The following is a 13,516-nucleotide window of genomic DNA, read 5'->3' as shown; positions in this document are numbered from 1 at the left end:
ACTATATTTGCCCATAAATTGCTGGTTTGACTTTCATAGACACTCAATGTTGTTTTGCCTTTTTTGGTTAGTTATGTTACCTCTTATTGTGTATAATTTTGCATGCTTGATTAGGTGAAGATTATTGAATCAGAATAGCAAAGTGTATCAGGGCAGTTCATTTTATAAATGTTCACGTAGATGAAGAGAAAGCGTTTGTGTTTTTTTTTCCCAAAAGTGATTTATCTGTCAAAATAAGGTCAAAGTTCCCCCACCTTCGGTGAAGCAGTTGATTAAACAGTGACATTTAGCGTGGTTTTGGTTAATAATTATAAATTATTAATGATAATTAACTAATTGTAATTATTAAGCGCTTTGAGGCCATAATCACAACACCAGAGGACACCTCTGATTTCTATTCGTAAATAATGATTTTCGGTTAAGAAATGATTTTTCTGAAATATGATTTTTAATTATAATTTTTGATAAATATTAATTAATTAATAGTCATAATCCTTACATGTTCAAGAACCAAAGTGAAAACACAATCATTCAGAACACTGAAATGATAGGGCAAGCAGGTGCAATAATGTCCAGACTACAGCTGCTGGCCTATGCAATTTTAAGTAGTAAGAGCTAAATTTTTAGGGGGTGGGGGAAGGAGATCACATATGTATGCTCTGGGTCCACTTTTATATCTGGGCAGGATTTAGCTAATTACTAGCAGCACAAAATACAACAACTGATATGTTCTCACTACTGTGGCAGGGTCTTCAGTCGGTTCTTTTACTTTGTAGTAAAACAACATAAACTACATTACATCGTAAATGTTTCCCCCCATACATTAAGGAGATATCAGAGACTGGCCCTGGCACTGTCACAGCCCTCCCCCATCCCCACCTGTTGCTGCGCACTGCTAGTCATCTGGCTAAAGGTTCTTTTGTTAGCAAGCTACAGCATCATTTTTGTTAAGTAGCCAACTGCATGCTAGCTACAGGAACAGACAGCTCCACTAATTCAGCAGCTAAATCCACTTATGTTATAGTCTTTTTCTGTAAAAATCTGAATGGGGTTAATCAAAATAAGAATGAACAAATAAATGTAATAAGAAGAAATATTATAGTTATAATAAAATATTGTTTTGTCACTCATCTATTTTCATATTTAAAGGCATATTTCACTATTTTGTGTACATAATTTTCTCTTAATTGTTTCTGGATTTGTAACTCATGATAGCAATATTGAGTCCCATATCTGAAGTCAGTCTGACAACAAGCTCGCCTGGTGAGTACACAGTGGAAAATTACTGTAGAGTGCTAATGGTACAGAAAGCCACACCCTAACATTAATGTAAATCAACGGTTGTCTGTCGGGCAAATCGTCGTATGAGGAGAAACTCAGGAAAAAGTTGTCTGAGATGAGTTAAAGGTGATCTAGCAAACCAGCACCAAATTAAGCTCCCCTTATAAGAAGGTTCTGCTGTGGACAATTAAGATGAAGTGGGGTATGAAGCTGGCAGAGGAGGCGGACATGATGAATGAAATATATTGATGGTATTTATTACTGGTGGATTATTTTACTGCTGTGTTGAACGAGGTACCGACAGTGTTCATGCAAAGCACTAATATTTTTGAGTTTGAGCACAACGAGGAAGCTTTTTTTAAATCAAGAACTTGATCTGAGCACAGCTAAAATGCCCGTAATAAACTGAGTTTATCATAAGTACAGTTAAATCAAATTTTTAAGGAGAAATCTTTGCTATTTAATGCTGACAGGATACCTGGTTGTTATGTGATGTAAAACGGGCAGAGGGATAAATATGTTTGTTAGGAAAATAAAGACCATGTGAGAGAATTATATGAGGGAAGCAAGCAGCTGTCATGCTCATGAAACTACATATTCATTTGTCCTTCTCTCACGTTGAACAGGCCTCTTTTACCCAGTTTGTCAGTGCTTCTAGATGGATTCTAAGGTTGGGTCTGAAGGGTTAGGCTTAATCAATTTGAAACCTTATTTATCCTGAAACTTCTCTAACTTCTCTACCACAAATCCCTTCAGACATAAAACTACCTGATAACAGTTTTTTTTCACGTCTCAGTCCATTGAATGAGACAGATTCACATTCAAGGTTTAACACATCAGCGATAAACACTCAGATTTAAAAGTTAGTCATGACAAATTGAACAGCTTTGTGGAATTTCATGTATCTAAAATTCTCAGGAGGACTTTTTCACATGTTTTGGCAGTTTTCTTATAAACTGAGGGTAAATTACAATGAGCAAAGGTCATGTTTGCTTCAGATTTTGGACGATGCCACCTATGTTGGACAAGAGGTTGCTTTCACTAAACCTAAGGACCTAAGCAGTTTCTGCAAGTAAAAGGTCAAATCTGAGGTGTTTGTGTATATTCCATCAGGACTTTAAGCTGTTAAATGAAATTGTTTAATTTCATTTAACAGCTTTTAACAGATTCTATCGTTTTTTTAGGGTTTTTTCCTTCCACAGGATGATAAAATATGGATTTTCCACATTGTAACAATTTAACAGACACGCTTTTTTACAGATTAACACTGGAGTAATGGCCTTGATTAAAGAGTGAAAATTTCACTCACTCTCCATAAAGTAGGGCTCAGGCTCCAGTCTCCACAAAACCTGTCCCTTCTGGGTACCATTTATTCCACGGTTCTTGGACTCCCAGACGTTGGCCACAGATGTCTCATCTGAAAAACACACCATAATTCATTAGAAAGTCTTTTGTATATAATCCATTTTGATTTAGTAAACAAAAATCTTAAAAATCTCTTGCTGCAGAGCTTAAAGCAACAGTGTGCTCTCTATGCAAATATTTCACGCCAGCCTCTTCCCCTCCTAATGCAAAGATAAACACAATCAATAAAAAGTCTGTAGAAGTTGCCGTGTGTGTTTGTCCACACAACATATCGTATTTCCACTTACTCTAAGATTGTGTTTTATGTGCAGAAACCCTGGATTCTAACTTCTAGGTTTGTACAGATTTTACAATAAGCAAACTGTCAAATGAACCTCTGATGTCTTCTCATCCTAATTTGTTCATATCTGGACTCACAAACCCTGATAAACTCACATGTTTATCTGTTTACCTTCATAACTGGGCCAAAAAGGGAGCTGGATTTTGCAGGGGATCAGACTTTGGCATTTAGCAGATCATGCTCTAAGCAGAGGGTTTTCATTTCTCCCAGTGGGGTCCATCCTGTCCTCTATTCGCTTTCACCTACTTGTCCTTTCTTCTTTACAAGTGACCATTTTAAATCACAGGAATAAAGGTTTTAATAAAAGAAATTCTAGGAGAGCAATTATTTTGATGTTTAACTATAGATTTTCAGGTATATTACTGTGCAAACTATAACGTGACCTAGATTTCATGCAATGTAACTTTGTGAAAATGCAACATTTGGTCCTCTGCATCTACATCTCTAGAACATCTGGCTTAGTCTGACTTCATGACAGAAAGTTAAAAAAAATATCTACAGGTCCTTCTCAAAATATTAGCATATTGTGATAAAGTTCATTATTTTCCATAATGTCATGATGAAAATTAAACATTCATATATTTTAGATTCATTGCACACTAACTGAAATATTTCAGGTCTTTTATTGTCTTAATACGGATGATTTTGGCATACAGCTCATGAAAACCCAAAATTCCTATCTCACAAAATTAGCATATCATTAAAAGGGTCTCTAAACGAGCTATGAACCTAATCATCTGAATCAACGAGTTAACTCTAAACACCTGCAAAAGATTCCTGAGGCCTTTAAAACTCCCAGCCTGGTTCATCACTCAAAACCCCAATCATGGGTAAGACTGCCGACCTGACTGCTGTCCAGAAGGCCACTATTGACACCCTCAAGCAAGAGGGTAAGACACAGAAATAAATTTCTGAACGAATAGGCTGTTCCCAGAGTGCTGTATCAAGGCACCTCAGTGGGAAGTCTGTGGGAAGGAAAAAGTGTGGCAGAAAACGCTGCAGAACGAGAAGAGGTGACCGGACCCTGAGGAAGATTGTGGAGAAGGGCCGATTCCAGACCTTGGGGGACCTGCGGAAGCAGTGGACTGAGTCTGGAGTAGAAACATCCAGAGCCACCGTGCACAGGCGTGTGCAGGAAATGGGCTACAGGTGCCGCATTCCCCAGGTCAAGCCACTTTTGAACCAGAAACAGCGGCAGAAGCACCTGACCTGGGCTACAGAGAAGCAGCACTGGACTGTTGCTCAGTGGTCCAAAGTACTTTTTTCGGATGAAAGCAAATTCTGCATGTCATTCGGAAATCAAGGTGCCAGAGTCTGGTGGAAGACTGGGGAGAAGGAAATGCCAAAATGCCAGAAGTCCAGTGTCAAGTACCCACAGTCAGTGATGGTCTGGGGTGCCGTGTCAGCTGCTGGTGTTGGTCCACTGTGTTTTATCAAGGGCAGGGTCAATGCAGTTAGCTATCAGGAGATTTTGGAGCACTTCGTGCTTCCATCTGCTGAAAAACTTTATGGAGATGAAGATTTCATTTTTCAGCACGACCTGGCACCTGCTCACAGTGCCAAAACCACTGGTAAATGGTTTACTGACCATGGTATCACTGTGCTCAATTGGCCTGCCAACTCTCCTGACCTGAACCCCATAGAGAATCTGTGGGATATTGTGAAGAGAACGTTGAGAGACTCAAGACCCAACACTCTGGATGAGCTAAAGGCCGCTATCGAAGCATCCTGGGCCTCCATAAGACCTCAGCAGTGCCACAGGCTGATTGCCTCCATGCCACGCCGCATTGAAGCAGTCATTTCTGCAAAAGGATTCCCGACCAAGTATTGAGTGCATAACTGTACATGATTATTTGAAGGTTGACGTTTTTTGTATTAAAAACTATTTTATTTTATTGGTCGGATGAAATATGCTAATTTTGTGAGATAGGAAGTTTGGGTTTTCATGAGCTGTATGCCAAAATCATCCGTATTAAGATAATAAAAGACCTGAAATATTTCAGTTAGTGTGCAATGAATCTAAAATATATGAATGTTAAATTTTCATCATTACATTATGGAAAATAATGAACTTTATCACAATATGCTAATATTTTGAGAAGGACCTGTATTTTTTATACAGTGTATGTAAATATCTGGTTTCATTTGTGCATACTTCATTCAATGTCTTTTTCAGGCCACAGAATGGAAACTGCCACTGTCTGCTACTTTCTAAGCAGCCAATAGCATTATAAAAAGAAGAATTTCTGAAACTATGCCCAGATGAACAAAGGTTTTAACATCCAACTCTCAGAGTTAAACAGAAAGTGGAGTGACAATGAATCCCAGGGTTTATGGAGCCCATGAGTAGGAATAAAAACCTGATTGAACTGGTTTACTAACCACCACACTTAACTGCAACGTGTTTGACTATAAGGACTCACAACAACGCTGCTTTGGGATAGTGTGAGCTTTTACTGTGTTCTCTGTCACACAGTGTGAACGTTTTTCTTCTCAATTCAAAACAGGAAGAAGCTGTGGGAGAGAGAGGTGGAGGTCTAAAGCTCCACTTCAGACCCTAAACCTCGCTGCTCCTAAAAGAGGAGCCGGTTTACAGTTTTTATCTGCTGCACCAAACAATCTGGATTTAGAGTTTCAGTATCTCACCGATGTGATACAGGCCGATCCAGTCTGTGGCGTCCACTTCCTCCTTTATGTCCCATGAGATCACCAGGTGGCCTTGGCCTAGAGTCAGTTGGTATGTAGATGCAGTAAGTGATGAGCGACTTTCAGAGGTCACCAAGTCGGTGTCACTATTGGCCCTCTGCAGTCCCACCCCGGGTGATTCCAGCTGGGCCACGGACGACACAGCGGACGAGGACGTAGTCGAGGATGTTGAAGAGGAGGACCCAGTTGCGACTTGAAGACTCCCGAGGTTGTCCGGCCCCACTGTGTATGGCCGACTGTGCGGTGCACGTCGACGGACAGCCAGCAGGTGCTCACGGGCGCTGCCGTTAGGATCTGAGGATGTTGGGAGCGGCGGGGACGAAGAAGAGGCCGAGGCAGTTGCGGCCGCTGCCATGCCCACGGCCGGTGCGCAGGGGAAAGCAGGAGGCAAGGAGAGAAGGTGGTGGTGGGATTGAGGGTGGTGTTGATGGTGAAAAGGGGAGGATGGGGCAGAGGAGTTGGATGATGACTGGGGACGGGGGCGAGGGGGGAGGACCGCGGTTGTAAGGGATGGACGAATGATGGAGGTTGGTGGGGTGACGTCAAGAGAAAAAAGGAGATAAGAGTTGTCAGCAACTGAAACTAAGGAAGATTTTGAAGCAGGGCAACTCCAGATTAGGATTCCTTGAACAAAGATTTCTTTAGTGCAAGTGGTTTTCCTTTGGGAAAGGAAGAATTCTCAGGTTCCACTCATTCAGATGGTCACATGAAATTAAAACAGTGGTGGCGCGCTCTATCTGACACTTTTATTGACCCCTTATATCAAGCTTCATGTCAGTATGTGCACCACTGTTCCATTGTCATAAACGTCTGGAAGTCAGGAACCAAACTGTGGTCTTTCTAAGCTCATAAGGCATGTGACTCCTCCATAACCCCATTATGGCTAGAGAACTGGATGAAGGTAGCTGAGGTGGGAACTGAAGAAAGAAAAGAAGACCAGAATCATCTGTCTAGGTGGAGGAGGGTATTGACAGGGTAATCCACACAGAGAAGGGGGCCAAAACCTACAGAAGAGAAAGAAGGAAGAGTAGAAGGGAGATGATCAGAACATCATCAGAATAATTCTAAGAAAATGATGCCTCGTAAGATAACCAACAAATGAGGCAAGAAATATTTTTAAGAGACAGTAAGTCAAATAAAGGAAGAGGAATACTCTTTGATGAGATCATGTTTGGAAAAGGATCAACATAAACTTGTCTGACTAAAGGCCGATTTGAAAATGTTGGCCAATCTGATATTAATATAGTCGTTATGGCCGATAACATTAATATATACATTATATGTATTTCTCTACCCTTTCGGCGCTGTGAAAAAGACAGCCACACCACTCCCATTGCTTCCCTGCTTCAATTCAACATCCCACAGTCCTGCACTGCACCACTCTCGATGTCACATGACCAAACAAATACCACATGGCCAACCCCTTCTGTGACCTCAGATTCACTTCATGTCAACGATCTAAAGCACACCAACAAGTCCACTTATAGATGGCTCAAAAAGGCACATTGAAAGTTTCGGAGTGGCCTAGTCAAAGACCAAACTTAAATCCAAATAAGATGACCTTAAACGGGCATTTCTTGCCTGAAAACCCTTCACTGTAGCTGAATTAAATTAAACTCTGCAAAGAAAGGGGAACTAAAATTCCTCCCCAGAGATGGAAAAGACTCACTGGTAGTTTCATATTAATGCCTGATGGCAGCTGGTACCAGTAGGTTTGCTGGAGTTCCTTGACATTCCATCACAGTAGCACCAGTGGTTATAACAGAGACTTACCCTTGATGGGTAGGTCTTAGTAGGTATGGCTGCCACAACACAGCAATTATTAAACCCCGCCTCCAAACACAAATGGTCAGATATGATTTAAAATAGTAGAGGGCAGACCACCAGAGAGCTCTTCAAGTGAACTGATATCTGGATGCCTTCTGATGTCATATTAAAGTGCTCTTAAACAGCTTTCGCTTTTATTCTAAAAATAACAAGACGCTGCAGCCTCCCGGATGGAACAACTTAGTGCGAGGGTGCACACTCACACCACCGCCTCTTGTCTTTAGAAAACACAAATTAAGCTCTCCTGGAGGTTAAGTGTCTTTGATCCAGCATCAAGATTAATCCAGGGTATGGGGAGGGGAGATTTAATGTTGACAGAATGTCTTTCCTAATCCACAGCTTTACCACACAGCTCCAATCTGCAGCCGGAGCCCTGGCTCCATTCACGTCCAGCTGTCCATAAAATGTCCACTAATCAGGTTACTGGAGAAACAGGACGGAAATTAGGCTCTCCATGAGCGTCTTAGTGTAAGAACACAAAAAGTTCTGATTAATATCAGCAAGAGGGATTTATTGGGCCATTTTATTTCTTCAGCTGACACATAACTGCTTGTACCATAAAACAATCTACTCAAATATGTTTATTTCAGTTATTATTAAAGGGCAATATTTTAATGGATCTTTTTGCAAATAAACACAATGTAGTGCACAATTGTGATTCTTTTTTGGAATGCACATGTATTATTTTGAGGGATGTCTCCACCAGCTTTCCATATCTAAAGACTGAATTTTTGACCCATTCTATTTTTCAAAACAACTCGAGCTCAGATTGGATAGAGAGCAGAAGTGATTTTTCTACTGTGACTAACTCTATGTGCTCTCTTTCAGACTCTAACCTTGAAAACTGGCTCAGAGTTTATCTGTTCTTTCTTTCTAGATGAAACGACTAAAGGAGCTACATCCATTAACATTTACTTTTCCTTCCCATAGAAAGTACTCCTGGATCAGTGCTTCTTTGTTCTCTTTGTGTCTCTGCTCTGTTCTCTCAAACCTCCAGTCGGTCGTGGCAGATGGCCGCTCACACTGAGCCTGGTTCTGGTTCTGCTGGAGGTTTCTTCCTGTTAAAAGGGAGTTTTCCTCTCCACTGTCGCTGCATGCATGCTCAGTATGAGGGATTGCTTCAAAGTCAACACCAGTTACTGTCCACTGTCTCTACATGCTCATCCGGGAGGAGTGAAACTGCAAGTCACTGACTGGATGCAATCTGCTGGGTTTCCTTAGATAGAAAAACTTTTTATATTTGAATAAATAAATGAATCTGACTGAACTGTTCAATGGTTACGATTAATTGGAATGTATGAACCTGACTGTTGTGAAGAACCTTGAGACGACATGTGTTGTGAATTGGCGCTATATAAATAAACTGAAACTGAATTGAATTAAAACACATATGCTTTGATCTAAACCAGGTGTTCCCAAACAATTCTGCATGTGACCCTCAAAATAACAGGGCCAGTGACTAGAGACCCCCAAAAGATTTTAAATGAATACGTTTTTTTAAATGACATCTAATTATTTAATTTCATTTACTAAGATGTATATTTGAATATTCAATGAGATACAATTATTTAGTTGTGCATGTGATAATTTAATGGTACATTTAACTATTTAATGGGACATTTATTTATTTCATGATATATTTATTTATTTAATTTTGTCCCCTTTAGCCCTCTGTTGAGCTCAGGGATCACATCACAATGATTCTGATCATCTTGCAACCTCCCATTTGGTGATTCATAACCCCCTGGGGGGTCCCGACACCCACTTTGGGAACCCCTGATCTAAAGCATCCTGTTTTAGCTCTGGCTGTATGCTTACAGGTGCTTTACTGCATAAAATAAACCTCACCAGACTCTCAAGTCCTTTCAGCTTGAGAGTCTTGAGAGGACTACCCTGTGTTTAGCTCCATCCATCCTCCCATCCATCCCCACTGTTCTGCAGAAGAAAATGATTCCCACAGCATGATGCTGCCACCACCATCTTTCATGTTGGCGATTGTGTTTTCAAGGTGAAACTCTTCTGCCACACAGTGTTCAATTCTGACCAGAACCGCATGTGTATAGTGCCCCCAAGATGATTTGAGGTAAACTGCAAATAGCTTTCAGTTAACCTCGGCTTTCTTCTCGCCCTATAAATGTCACATGATTTGTGGAGTGCACAACTAATATTGTTGTGCCAATAGATTCTCCCACCGAAGCTAGAAAATCAAGTATCGTTTTCCATTTACTTCACTTCATTAAGTGCTGCATGTGTTAGTCTGTACATTGCAGTTTGTGGTTGTTACCTGAGAAAATGTGAAAAAGCTCAATGGGTGATGGAACTTTTGCGAAGTACTGTATCTTAGCCATGTACTAATAAGGTTAAAATAAAGTGGGAATTCAGGCTCCCTTCAACGGAAGGCAGAAGATAAAGTGCATGCAGAAACCTTGAAGCCAATCAGTCTGAAATCCCAAGAAGTTCCATTCCGATCCGGCAGGATGTTCCTACTCTGTAGCTTTGGGTCCCACATGGAACCATCTTCGGTGGGTTCTCCTGGAGCAGCCCCATCAACTTCATTCAGAAATGGGTGCCAAACATTGGGTTTTTCATCAAATCCATAGGTTTACATACATTAAGATAACTATACCTTTAAACAGTTTAGGAAAGCCCAGAAAATGATGTTTGTAAGCTTCTGATTTGCATCAGCATCTATAATGACTCTTTAAAGGAACCTGAACAGTGTGAGTTATTCCAACCTTTCATTTTCCTTTGGGATTAATGAGGTACTTTTCAGTAAATGTAACTGATTTGAACTTCTCGATTTGAAAAATTAATAAAAGAAATCTCCCCCAAAAATATTCTCTTCTCATTCTGGCATTAAGCACATCAAAAATTATTTGGTAAATCCTAACAGATCTAAAAAAGGAAATGTTTAGTCTGATTTAATGTCAGACAGGTTGTGTTTTTTTAAATGGTGTGTGTAAATATCTGGTCTCAACGTGTATGTTTCGTATTAGCTCCATTCTTTTCAGTTCAATTAATTTAAAAATACTTTATTAATCCCAAAGGGAAATTAAATGTTGTTGTAGCTCATATTATGAAGGTTTCTTCAAAGAGTCGTTGTAGATGCTGATGGTTGTGGGCAGGAAGGATCTCCTGTAGCGCTCCGTCTTACAGCAGATCTGAAGAAGCCTCTGACTGAAGACACTCTGTTGTTGTAGGACAGTCTCATGAAGAGGATGCTCAGGGTTCTCCATAATGTTCTTCATTTTATGAAGAATCCTTCTTTCCACAATGATCTGTCTGTTGTCCAAGTAAACACTGAGGTATTTATCCTCCTCCACCATCCTCCACTTCCATGATGGAAATAGCATTTAACCTATTCCTGCTTCTTCTAAAATCTATAATCATCACCTTTTTTTTTTTTCACGTTCTACATAATTCCACAAAGCGCTCCACCAGCTCCCTGTACTCAGCTTCTTGTCCATCTCTGATTCACCCCATGACTGCAGGGTCATTTGAATGTTTCTCTAGTAACATGTAGGTTTCGTTTAATGCCACACCTTATAGACCGGACCCACACCCACAGAGTCCTGAAATAGCTGCATCGTGATTGAAGAACAATGAGGCAGTCCCGTAAGAGACAACAGCTTCCTGTCCCCAACACAAAACCAATACATTCCTGCTTGCCAGTTTGTGTGCGTTTAGGCTTCAGTGCATTCCTGTTCTCCTGATCTTACACACACACCCGACTTTTCTTTGTTAGTGAGCATTTTTCTTGTTCATATTCTGCCTCTTAAGGCCCTTTTTTTTCCCTCAGGATGTCCACAAGTCCTTGTTTATCACCTCGCTTTGCTTTCGGTCCAAACAACTCTCAAGATCTGGCTGGAAGCTAAACTAAAGCAAATAAAACCTGTAACCTCTATGCACAAAATGCTTAGAACTAATGAAAACCTGAAATTCTGTTTTTTAGAAAATGTAAATATTACAGCAGAACAATGATAAAATGATTTTACCTACAGAAATGTTGGTCTGTTGAAAAGTCCCTGTACTAGACAGTATCTGTTCCCAGTACTTGGTCTGGGCTCTTTATGTATGAATTACTGCACCAATGCATCGGAGATCAGGCTGTACTGCTGTTGAGGTGTTTAGGAAGCCCAGATTGCTTTAATAGCAGCATTAGGCTCATCTGTATTGTTGATTTTGGTGTCTTTCATCTTCCTCTTGACAACAACATATAGATTATTTGTGGGATTTGAGGTCCAGTTAGTTTGCTGGCCAATCAAGCACAGTCCAGTCCTTGTTCTCCTTTAGCCAGGTAAGACACTTCTGGCCTTTTCTCTGGTTCACAAGTACCATTACACACCAACATTGTGTGGTGGCTTTTGAAGCTCTGACTCCTGTCGACGCTTTGTGAATCTCCCCTAACACTTGAATTATCTTTGCTTCACAATCCCTTCAAGGCTGCAGTTATCCCTGTTGCTTATTTACCAAACCTTTTCCTTCCACCAAACTTTCCATTATTGTTGTCTTTTCTGTGCTAGTCAGTCTTCTTTATCAATAATTGTCAATGTCAGTTTTTCCCATGATAGAGTAGACCATAACCTTTCTGCACTAAAAGATTAAAGATCGTTAATCGGCCAGAAAACTGCATCGGTGCACCCCTAGTTGAAATACATTACTATGTGTAATGAATGTATATAACACACAAACTTCACTTTTTGAATTGAATTACTTAAATATTTTTTGATTTTATTCTAATGAACTGAGATACATCCAAACAGTGACTGAGGATAGCTCTGCGTAGCTTCTACAAACAAATACGGTTAAAATCTGAATGAATTGGACTGGTTATCACTGAAGGTAGATGAGCTTAGATCGGATTGTTACTTTTTCTGCAGAACACTCTCACATGTGACTGGTCCGAACTGCACTGTGAAGTGAAGTGGACAGAATGGGTGGCATGCAGGGTAAAGCACAGGAAGCAATCTACCTGACTAAAAAGAACTGGACAAACAGTCCATGTAACTCCGAGGAAGGCCCTCTCGGGTGTCTGTACAGCTCCAACACACTGGGATCAGGGAAAGCTAGTTTATTTTTAACATAGTACAAAAACTTTTCTGCTGTTTTCAAAGAGAAATCTGTGAGTTCCAGGTAGCTGTGAGTTAAAGGAACACATTTCATAATGTTAGACACAGATCTCCACCCCAACCCCTTAATGTACTACATAGATCACCTGTGTGGTTTCCCTTCTGCCTCAACAGCCTTCTGTTGTATTCATCAGTGCTTCAGCCAGCCTCAGCATTACTTCATCTGCAAGAAACACCAACCCAGAGAGACGTACAAAGAACCAACTAACCAATACAATCCGTTTTAGCTTGCAGAAACAATCAGACACCTGCACGCAGCTCAAACAATAAGCGGAAATCTTCTCTTTAAAATCCTCCAGCTGTCATAGATGCATGAAGCTCCTCACCTTTCACAGAAGGAATCAGATGGGGCTTACAACACCCTGGCTGTACCAAAAAGATTCCACTAATAAGTCAATCAATTTTCCGTCATAAATGGCGGATCTTCACAGGCCCACACATCATCGGCACCATCCTATGCTTCCAAGCGGGATGTGTGGCTCCAGAGCAGGGGCTCAGCTCCGCAGCCTTCCGGTAGTCCTAACGGGAGCTTCACTCGCTTATATAAAAATGTTTCCTAAGTAAAGTTTTCGTTTTAAATCACTTTTCCCATCTCTTCCGTTCATTCCTCGGTGATGCTACAAAGCTTCTATGAAGAGTAGAGATGCTTTCATGTTTTATTTACGGGCTCCACTTCATATCCGCCTCCCGTTTTGGTCTACTTCAAGCCCCTCATCTCCGGCCTGCTTCCTGCTGGAGGGAAGTAACTGTCCCCAAAGCGACATGTTCCCGTTAAAGCCACTGGTTAGGAACTTGAAAACAAGCAGGCCTTGTTGTCCATAGTGTCAGAGCGGTTCAGCGTCAAAATAACAGTAAACACCTCCCACCT

At 40.8% G+C, this 13,516-nt stretch overlaps 1 protein-coding gene across 3 annotated transcripts in view; it reads right to left on the bottom strand.

Annotated features, from left to right (window-relative positions):
• Positions 1–13,516, bottom strand: part of hecw2b (HECT, C2 and WW domain containing E3 ubiquitin protein ligase 2b) — a 52,049-nt gene extending 38,533 nt beyond the window's left edge. For 2 of the 3 annotated variants that reach the window (XM_047355020.1, XM_047355022.1), the window contains exons 1-3: positions 12,975–13,516; positions 5,633–6,696; positions 2,591–2,698 (exon numbers count right to left, since the gene is read on the bottom strand). In XM_047355020.1, the coding sequence (XP_047210976.1) occupies positions 2,591–2,698; positions 5,633–6,047 (523 nt within the window). In that variant the 5' untranslated portion in view covers positions 6,048–6,696; positions 12,975–13,516. Of the gene's footprint in view, positions 1–2,590; positions 2,699–5,632; positions 6,697–12,734; positions 12,812–12,974 lie in introns of all 3 variants that reach the window. The other variant, XM_047355021.1, reaches the window with a different exon arrangement.

Source organism: Girardinichthys multiradiatus, chromosome 24 (genome assembly GCF_021462225.1).
Source record: "Girardinichthys multiradiatus isolate DD_20200921_A chromosome 24, DD_fGirMul_XY1, whole genome shotgun sequence".
Lineage (NCBI taxonomy): Eukaryota > Metazoa > Chordata > Actinopteri > Cyprinodontiformes > Goodeidae > Girardinichthys > Girardinichthys multiradiatus.
This window is presented reverse-complemented; position numbering and strand designations above follow the sequence as displayed.